This window comes from Neoarius graeffei, chromosome 18, assembly GCF_027579695.1.
Source record: "Neoarius graeffei isolate fNeoGra1 chromosome 18, fNeoGra1.pri, whole genome shotgun sequence".
Taxonomy (NCBI): Eukaryota; Metazoa; Chordata; class Actinopteri; order Siluriformes; family Ariidae; genus Neoarius; species Neoarius graeffei.
In genome coordinates, this window is record NC_083586.1 from 56,470,077 (window position 1) to 56,480,619 (window position 10,543).

The 10,543-nt window shown below is 41.0% G+C and overlaps 1 protein-coding gene across 2 annotated transcripts; it reads right to left on the reverse strand.

The window, feature by feature from the left end:
• Positions 1-304: 304 nt before the first annotated feature.
• On the reverse strand, positions 305-10,199 carry prdx2 (peroxiredoxin 2). Of its 2 annotated transcripts, none has more exons than XM_060899050.1 (6): positions 10,092-10,199; positions 7,681-7,798; positions 7,184-7,337; positions 4,818-4,940; positions 4,446-4,576; positions 305-729 (listed from the first exon to the last, which is right to left on the reverse strand). In XM_060899050.1, the coding sequence occupies exons 2-6, from the start codon at positions 7,781-7,783 to the stop codon at positions 647-649; spliced, it is 594 nt and encodes a 197-aa protein (XP_060755033.1). In that variant the 5' UTR covers positions 7,784-7,798; positions 10,092-10,199; the 3' UTR covers positions 305-646. The 2 variants fall into 2 exon arrangements, with proteins under 2 accessions (XP_060755033.1, XP_060755034.1); XM_060899051.1 differs by having other exon boundaries at positions 7,681-7,801; positions 10,092-10,198.
• Positions 10,200-10,543: the final 344 nt, after the last annotated feature.

Genomic DNA, 10,543 nt, shown 5'->3' on the forward strand with positions numbered 1-10,543 from the left:
CACAGACACCAACAACCATTCACACCTACAGTCAATTTAGAGTCACCAGTTAACCTAACCTGCATGTCTTTGGACTGGGGGGGGGGGAACCGGAGCACCTGGAGGAATCCCACACAGACACGGAGAGAACATGCAAACTCTGCACAGAAAAGGCCCTCATCATCCACGGGGCTCAAACCCGGACCTTCTTGCTGTGAGGCGACAGCGCTAACCACTACACCACCATGCCGCCCCCCTGCCAACATCTCTTCCAAATAAATAAAATCCCTTTTTTTAAACCCCAAAAGAAACATGGAAAAGTGACTTCAAACCAGCATCTTTATTGGACAATCTCAGAATTATTAACACAGCAGATGTTGACTCAAGTGCAAAGGGATTTGCAATGCTTTCATATTAAAAAAAAACCCTCAGGAATTTCAGCACACATGACAAGCTTAAATTCTGATAAAGTAACAGCAGACAAAAACAGAAGACATGTTACTGTTAGGATTCACTCTAAGGCTCAAACAGCAGAAAAAAAAAAAGTTTAATAAAAAAAAAAAAAAAAAAAAAAAAAAAAGGGGACACTGGTCTAATCTGGGCTCAGCGTTAAGTGCATCAGTTGCCCCAAAGGGTCCAAGTCTCCAGGACGGATTTGAGGAACGTGTTACTGCTTGGAGAAGAACTCCTTGCTCTTCTGAACATCAGGGATGATTGTGTCGCTTCCAGGCTTCCATCCAGCAGGGCAGACTGCAAGGTGACAAGGGGCAGGGATTCATTTGTATTCAAGACCATTACATACTGCATTTTTAAAAAATTATTATAATATTAGCTGTAAATCCAGCTGATCTCAGGAGGTGAGATTTAAGGATCTGTGGGTGGTAGTGTCACCTTACCCAACTGACAAGATTAAAATTCCCCAGTCTTGGTCATAGGGACGAAATGGTTCAGTTTCACAGTAAAGTGCAGTAAAAATTCCCAACTATTCATATTACAGCTTCAAATTCTAGTACTTATTATGGGGGGAATGACCCATGTTTGATTACAGAAGTTTGAAAAGCTCACTCTAAAACCCACGTAAAGCATGTTCAGAGAAAACTGGTGCTAAAAACATGCAACGAATGAACCACATGTAGAACTGAAATGTGGTTTGATGGTTAAACAGTTTCATCATTTCTGTGTTCAGGAATTTTGGGTGGATCAGAAATCATGGTTTGATGACGCCCTGGAGTCAGATGTAGCACAGCTCCTTAATGTTTATGACTTATTGCACATCTCCATATCAAGTTCACACCCACCCACCATTACTACAGATCACTTATTTCCATAACTCTGCCATAACGAAATTGCAATGTGCATTACTGACACAGAACAAAGAATCCTGCCAAGTTTTGTGAAATTCCTCCAAAAATTATGAGAAGTTGATTTCAGAAGATGAGAACCCTTCCTGGGATGGATGTCAACACAACAATCCCCCTTTGGGCCCTTCAACCAGCAGGAGATAGTTGTGAGGGAAGTTGATTTCAGAAAGCGAGCACACCTTGATGAAATTGCCAAAGTACAAGTTTGTTAATAATAAAGGGCATAACTCTGGGAAAATTCACCCAAATTAAATGAAATTTCAATATGTGTATAACTGTCAAAGCCTTTTGCCAAGTTTGGTGAAATTCCTCCACAAATTGAGAGAGGAGTTGATGTCAGAACAATGTATATCCTCAAAGTCAAGTGTCAAAGTACAAGTTATTTAATCAAGGGTCAAAATTCTGGGGAAAATTTTCACAAACGAAATTAAATCGCAATGTGTATTACCAAGGCCTTTTACCAAGCTTCAAGAAATTCATCCAAAAATTGTGAAGAGCTGATGTCAGAAGGCGAGCACACCTTCATGAAACTGTGAAAGTACAAGGTTGTTAATCAAGAGCTGTAACTGATAAAATGCAACCAGATTGAAATGTTTACTACCGACATAAGGCCTTTTACCAAGTTTCGTGAAATTCCTCCAAAAATTGAGAGGAGAGTTGATTTCAGAAGGAAAACTCATGAAATTGTCAAAGTATAATTTTATCAAGGGCTGTAACTCTGGTAAAATGCGACTGAATTTAATGAAATTACAATATGCGTATTGCCAAAGGAAGACCAACAATCCTGCCAAGATTTGTGAAATTCCTCCAAAAATTGAGAGTTGATTTTGGGTGGTGAGCATCCTTCCCAGGACAGATGGACATCACCATGACAATCCCCTTTTGGGCCTTTCAGCCAGTGGGGGATTTACACTACTGTTCAAAAGTTTGGGGTCACTTTGAAATGTCCTTATTTTTGAAAGAAAAGCACTGTTCTTTTCAATGAAGATCACTTTAAATTAATCAGAAATCCACTCTATACATTGCTAATGTAGTAAATGACTATTCTAGCTGCAAATGTCTGGTTTTTGGTGCAATATCTCCATAGGTGTATAGAGGCCCATTTCCAGCAACTCTCACTCCAGTGTTCTAATGGTACAATGTGTTTGCTCATTGCCTCAGAAGGCTAATGGATGATTAGAAAACCCTTGTGCAATCATGTTAGCACAGCTGAAAACAGTTTAGCTCTTTAGAGAAGCTATAAAACTGACCTTCCTTTGAGCAGATTGAGTTTCTGGAGCATCACATTTGTGGGGTCGATTAAATGCTCAAAATGGCCAGAAAAATGTCTTGACTATATTTTCTATTCATTTTACAACTTATGGTGGTAAATAAAAGTGTGACTTTTCATGGAAAACACAAAACTGTCTGGGTGACCCCAAACTTTTGAACGGTAGTGTATATAATAATCACCTCAGAACCACCAAAAAAAAAAAAAAAAAAAAAAGCCCTTGTCTTAAATCTTCCATGTGTTAACCTCAATGCACGCTACCATTTTTCAAGTTTAGCTGCAATATGGGTGAGCTCGGTTTCTGTGCTTCATTTTTTGCTAAACGCTAGTTGAAAACTGACTTATGAAATCTGTGAACTTTGACAGAAAAGAAAATTGGCTTGTGTGAGACTGCACACGTTTGAGGCCTTCATCTCAAGTTCAAAAGTGACTGCACAATGACGCCAACTGTTACATGAAGCTAATACACAGACTCTGCTGGCTCAATTGAAACACTAACTCTACTGAGGAAAAAGAGGATTTATTTTTATTTATTTTAAATGGTCTCTGCATGTTCGACACACTGGAACAGATCTGCAGTGCTCCCCCCACAGTGAGCGAGATGCCACTGCCACCCCCCACACACAGTACTGCTTATTATTTCACAAGTCTGTAAAGTGACTAGTAATGACGGATATAGTTGTTACTGGCAGCTCCAATGTCACCAGTTTAATGTTTAAGCAAAAAAATAATAATAATTGCATTAGGCTGTTTTTATTTAATATAATCTAAACAGCTTGGTCAAATGACTTCAGTGTGCGAATCAGTACTTTCTGAACCTTTCCAGCACATTTCAGCACTGCGATAACTCATAACTGTGATCATTTTGGTTACAATAATCATGATCTTACATCATACCATTTCATTTCTACTTGGTCCTCATTTGACTGAAAACAAACGTCACTGAATAACTGCAGTGGGTTCTGAGCAGGACCCTAAGCAGTGTCCTTCTCTGTAAGGTGCAAGTCGCTGCCTTCAGAGCTACTGTCAGCCAATCAGATTATAGTTCCTGCTGAAAAGGTCTCTGCAGCCAGTTGCAAAATGCTAAATGAAGATCACAGAACTATCAACAGAACCACTCGCATCATATCCAAAACTGAATTTTATTTTATTTTTTTAAAGATCTGGGGTTCCTCCCCCCAAAATGTTATGCCTTTTTTGAATTTGTATACAAGTTCTGTAAAGAATTCAGATCATATCTGAGATGTAGTCGTTTTTGCAAACTGATTTATTTTAAAAAAAATAAATAAATTTAAAAAAAAAAAACCCACACACAAGACTGCCATTTCAGCCAACCAGCAGTAGAGAAGACGTGATATCCAAAAACTAGATAATTACAAAAGATCAGATTTACAGAATCTGAAGTCCCAGTACTACAGCCAGACTCTCACACACTTACAGGAAGTCATGTTAGTGTTGTAGTACTGAAAACCAGTCTCAAAACCATTTACTGAAGGTCTCGATCTTCTCAGAATCAACTGCGCGTTACTTGGTCTCGTCTCAGTCTCCAACACAGAGGACTCGATTTTATTTGGAGATCAGCCAAGATCACAACTGTGAGGATTTCACCAAATTGCCTGTGCATTGTCTGAATTATTTGTTAACATTACTGTGATTGGCTGGAAAAGTTCCTGCTTCAAAGGCAACCCATAACATGACTCATTGCAGATTTAAAAAAAAAAAAAAAAAAAAAACCCTTCCTGTTAATGGCCATCAGTCAAAGCAGTCTTTACTCCAATGCTAGGTCATGTGACTGCTCAGGGTTGTGGAGATTTCAGCAGCAGGGTTGAACTCACCTTCTCCGTGTTTGTCAGTGTGCTGGAAAGCCTGAACCAGGCGGAGAGTCTCGTCCACCGAGCGGCCCACCGGCAAATCGTTGATGGTGATCTGTCTCAGGATGCCTTTATCATCGATCACAAACAGCCCTCTGCAAGAACGCAGGACGAAATGAGGTAAGTGTGTGCGGCCTCGATAACATACAAGATGTTAGTGTGGTTTAAAAGTTAAAACGCGTACAATTTGCCCTGAATGTAGTCAATCAGCCTGGACACTTCCTACAGGAAGCGGAGAACAATAACGAGAAACGTAGAACAACTTGATCGGTGATGTGCGGGGGGGCACTACATATCCTCAGCGTGACTGTTTGACATCACCAGTGCAGAACTCACCTGTAGGCGATGCCCTCGTCCTCCTTCAGCACGCCATAGTCGCGGGAGATGGACTGGCTCAGATCAGCCAGCAGAGGGATGTTCATGGAGCCCAGGCCTCCCTGCTTCCTTGGGGTGTTGATCCTATCAGAAGAAGAAACCTTTGGTCACATGCACACTTCAAGCACAGTGAAATTCATCCTCTGCATTTAACCCATCTGAAGCAGTGAACACACACACACCCAGAGCAGTGGGCAGCCACACTAGAGCGCCCGGGGAGCAGTCAGGGGTTAGGTAGCTTGCTCAAGGGCACTTCAGCCCAAGGCCGCCCCACGTTAACCTACTGCATGTCTTTGGACCCGGAGGAAACCCATGCAGACACAGGGAGAACATGCAAACTCCACACAGAAAGGCCCTCACTGGCCACTGGGTTCAAACCCATAACCTTCTCGCTGTGAGGCAACAGCGCTAACCACTACACCACCATGCTGCCCAGGAAACAGAAAAATAAAATCCTCAGCCTACAGACTAAAACACACCCAGTTTGAGTTCTGCATCTCCACGGATGCTCCCAACACCAAAGCCAGAACCATAGAAACTATTTCTAGTTCAGGTGTGAGAAACGTAGCAGCTCAGGATACTGTTGCTGATTATTAGACAGCAGTGTCAAAGAAACTGACAATTACTAATACACGGTGGTGTAGTGGTTAGCGCTGTCGCCTCACAGCAAGAAGGTCTGGGTTCGAGCCCCGTGGCCGACGAGGGCCTTTCTGTGCGGAGTTTGCATGTTCTCCCCGTGTCCGCGTGGGTTTCCTCTGGGTGCTCCGGTTTCCCCCACAGTCCAAAGACATGCATGTTAGGTTAACTGGTGACTCTAAATTGACCGTAGGTGTGAATGCAAGTGTGAATGGTTGTCTGTGTCTATGTGTCAGCCCTGTGATGACCTGGCGACTTGTCCAGGGTGTACCCTGCCTTTCGCCCATAATCAGCTGGGATAGGCTCCAGCTTGCCTGTGACCCTGTAGAACAGGATAAAGCGGCTAATCCAAAAATGAATTTTATTTTAAAAAAAAAAATTTTTTTACACCAAGTGTCTGTACTTTATATTACTCTACTCTTACAGTTTTCAAAACTGGAACCTCCAAACCAAGGCTGACATGCACATGCTGTCACCATGACCCAAACTCTTATTTCCCAGAAAAGGCCCAGTGCTGGAGCTCAGTGGTCTCAATACTCTTTTCAACAACTTCCTGGAACAACTCCAAAGTGCGTCACATCTCCATCACACCTGGGATCACTGGCTGAAGGTGAGGAAATGGGGACAACCTGGAGGAGTACATTTTAAAATAGGAACACACTTTCCCTCAGTAATAAGCATGTCTGAAAGCGATTTATTTAGTCTCATCCATTTATTTTGGATGGTGAACCAAATTGTATACACTCCCTGGCCATTTTATACAGCACGATGATGGTGGCTACAGCCTGCATGTGAGGCAATGCCACAAAAAGTGAAAGTCAGTTTCAGTACTGTCTTGAAAGATGCCACCACTCAGGAACATTGCCTAATCTCACGTTTCGGCAAAGAAGGCGGGGTATAACCAAAGCCTGAACATTACAGAAGGTTCCAGAAACGATCGGCCGTTATTCTTCACTGTGTATCTGTGCTACTCTGCCCATCAGTCTACCCTCACTGGGCTTATCAGAAACGCGCAGGTTAACGGGTCAACATTTGATAAGGCAAAAACTGGTAAATCTTCAAACCAAACCCCAGCCCAATGTGCATAAATGCACGTACGAACACGGGCTGCATGCTTCACCAGGCGATTATATGATCTGGTTTGATCTAGACACACATCTTGGCACATATGGAGTTAGCAAGGCAACTATCGTACTAAAATGCCTCATGTTGACTAAACAGTCAGTTAAATGCCAGAAAACAGGTTTGTTTTTCTTTCATTACAGCAAAAAGCAAACCTATGGGGGGGGTGAGAATTCCTGTGGTACCATTCATTCAGTCATCATGGTAACCATAGCAACAGCAACGGTGCTGTTATTTTAAAACCAACAAGTTATAGATTTAAAAAGACCACAGATTAAAGTTTGACAAAATAACATCAGTATAATCCTATTACATACATTTTTCTTCCATATCTCCGATTTCCAGTTAGATATGTTTATATAAACTGGTCGTACCAGCAATATTGGTTTGGGGATTTTTTTTGACTAATACTATTTTTTTGCTGCTTATAATTTGCGTCATTTTTATAAAGATGTCAGGACTTAATCCACATTAGCAGGTGTTGACGGCTGCTTTATTAAAACATGGAAAGGCACACCGTGTGTGTGTGTGTGTGGGGGGCGCAGGTGTGTGTTGCAGATGCTCCTCACCAGGCCAGGTGACTGAAATGGGAGTCAGTGGAAGCAGCGAGGACCTCACAGCCAATCTTACGGAACTCACTGACATGATCGCTGAAGGCGATGATCTCAGTGGGGCACACGAAGGTGAAGTCCAGAGGATAGAAGAACAAAACCACATACTTTCCTTTAAAAAGAATAGGAAGAAGGAAAAAAAAAAAAAGCTTGGGTGAAACAAGATGAGCAACATATACATCATTCACCTATGATACAGGATTCCTGAATATGTATCTGTTCAGGACAAAGTCCTCGAAACCTTGCCACAATGGGTGACAATAGAAACCTGGAATAAAACAAAACACAACAACATGCAACTATAGAAAAAGAAGTCAACAGCATGGTGTGAACAGACAACCAAGCTACTAAAAGGCTGGCATGTACCAATGTTCACCAAAAAAAAAAAATAACAGCTACACAAAGATCACAATCCTCAGTTAAGCCTTTAACCAAACTGTTCGACTCCTGCGTACCTCTGTAGTCGGAGAGCTGGACATCTTTAAACTGGCCGTCCACCACTGCTGTGACCTTGAACTGAGGAGCAGGATGACCGATCTTGGCGTTTCCAGCAGACATCTCGAGGGCTTATTGCTGCTGAGAACAGCAGCAAAATCAGGTACAAGAGGATTCAGGGAGTGAAAGCACTCCCTACCGTAATACACTCAATGACAACTGGACAAAGTTTTATTTCTGGATCAGCTGCTTCATTTCCTCCAGCTTCTGAGTTAAACACCACATTATCAAGTTAAAACGAGTGCTCTGAGAGTACAGTATCCCCTGCTGGCAACAATCCCATAACTCCGGTAAAATGCAACCGAGTTGAATGAAATTACAATATGCACATTACCGACAAAGAATCCTGTCAAGTTTCATGAAATTCCTCCAAAAATTGAGAGGACTTGATTTCAGCAGGTGGGTACCCTTCCTGGGACGGACGGACAGATGTCGCCACGACAATCCCCCTTTGGGCCTTTCAGCCAGTGGGGGATAAAAATTGAGGGAAGTTGATTTCAGAAAGCGAGCACACCTTGATGAAATTGCCATAGTACAAGTTTGTTAATAATCAAGGGCATAAATCTGGTAAAATTCGCCCAAATTAAACAAATTTTCAATATTTGTATAACTGTCATATAACAAAGCCTTCTGCTAAGATGAGTGAAATTCCTCCACAAACTGTGGAGTTGATTTCAAAAGGCAAGCACACCTTCATGAAACTATGTTGTTAATTAAGGGCTGTAACTCCAGTAAAATGCAACTGAATTGAATGAAATTACAATGCGTATGTATTACCGACATAAAGAACCCTGCGAAGTTTCGTGAAATTCCTCCAAAAATTGAGAGGAGGAGGAGTTGATTTCAGAAGGTGAACACCTTCGGGCCTTTTGGCCAGTGGGGGATAATTTTTTTTTAAAATAAATTTAAAAAAAAAAAAAAGGTAGTGATGCCAACATTCTGCCATCACTGTTCACAAAACCAGGAAAAAAAATTAACACTGAAAAATGAAGAAAAATAAACCATTCTGGAAAACCATTTACATTAACCAGAACATGTTGATAGTTTTTGTATTAAACAAAGAATAAACGCCATCATCTTGAAGACTGTCCTGTGGAGAAAAACCATCACAGACGCTGGAGACGCCTTCCTTTAAAAAAAGGTTAGGCAAACATTTTCTTTTCACTAAAAAGAAAAAAAACCCCTCCATATCATGTTTCTTTCTTAACTCATTAAATCTTCCAGTCCCCGAATGATTACATGACATATCTGGCTCACTCAGTGAATACAGCGAATCTATAGAAACAATAATGCGTGACGGATTCTGAGGTACGGTTCTAAAAAATTTACATAAACACCTTCTGACTAATCAGAATTGAGAACTCAGCAGCACTGGGGTTTACAGAACTAACATCTCAAGGCCACACAGTGAGGATCACACGCTGGTCAGGTGCCTGGACGGGATTAGAGACCTGAAAGGAATTTTTATTAAAAAAAAAAAAAAACACCAAGCCAAAACTTCAGGTTTATTCACATTAGGTCAGAAACTTCCAGAAAAATTCCAATACGTAGTATTTCAATTGGAGTGAATTTAGTTAGAGGTCAATGTGGGTATATATATATATATATATATATATATATATATATATATATATATACACACACACCATCCCATCCACCCTAAATTTGGGTGTGTGAGTAGTTTCTCTCATGGCACACATCCAAATTTCAAAGTGTGTGTGTGCTATCTATCTAGATAAACCGGGCAGGTCAACAATCCTCTAACAGACTTTTTTTTTTCTCCTAATCATTTTCGACGACTGGAGCCTCCTGCACTATGAGGCGTGGCCACACGTACCCGCCAATCACAGGCAAGGAACAGGGCCGTGCCAGCCAATCGTAGCTCAGTAGGTGGGATCTGTCTCTATACGGGTGGGAAACAAACTACTATTGTAGAAGGCCGTCAGCGGGCTAAACCGAGAAATAACGCACAAAGAACTGATAGACCTGTAAACCTGCGGCTGTTGATCAGGATTAGCTCGGATTTATAATAAAAGATGATTGCACGCGCCATTTGCGCCGTATTTTATTTGTATCTGATGATATTTGCTTCGCTAATTAGCAATTAGGCTAGCTAGAACGACACACACACCGTGATTTAAAGAACAACGATTATTATTATGCAAAAAAAATATGCAAAAGCTTTGTTTGGTAATTTTATACAAGAAAACTGCTTTAGTGGTGAATAAATGAGCCGACTCTGTAGATCTTTTGTTCAATACTAAGCCCTTTCAACGCCAAAATAAACCCTTAAACTGATTATTCCGGCCTTTCGGTTTGCTTATAAATAATACATACATATATATAAAAAATACTGACAAGAAAAACTTACATTTTCTCTTTCCCGACAATAAATACTGCGTGAGATGGCTGTTCAACTCTGCACTCTCCTTTAAATCACCGGCTAAGGAGACTGCACTCACCCATGTGACTCGAGGAAACTATGTAGGGGCGGGCCCACGGGCAGGCTATATTTGCATCAACCAATCATAAATCAGCTAGTTCTTCCGGATCACAGTTTGCACTGACCAATCAAAAGCCTGCGCTGTCTTCAAACTGCATTAATAACGGCGCTTGAATGCAAAATGGAGTTTGAAAGCTGTCAAAAGTATTAGAATATTATATAAATTTCGTATACTTTAAATATACACTATACACATCACATTAAATAAAATCCTTTTTTAAAGCCTGTTTAATTAATACATTTACAGTTTTGTCAATTTGTTTTACATGCTAGGGGAAAGGTTAGCCTTTAAAAATTTCAATATACTTCAAAATTAGAAT

Coding starts and splice junctions, on each gene's coding strand:
- prdx2 (XM_060899050.1), bottom strand. CDS start 7,783: ATGTCTGCTGGAAACGCCAAGATCGGTCATCCTGCTCCTCAGTTCAAG. Junction 7,338..7,680: donor CCAGCTCTCCGACTACAGAG/GTACGCAGGAGT, acceptor TTCTTTTTAAAG/GAAAGTATGTGGTTTTGTTC. Junction 4,941..7,183: donor CATTTCAGTCACCTGGCCTG/GTGAGGAGCATC, acceptor TTCTTCTGATAG/GATCAACACCCCAAGGAAGC.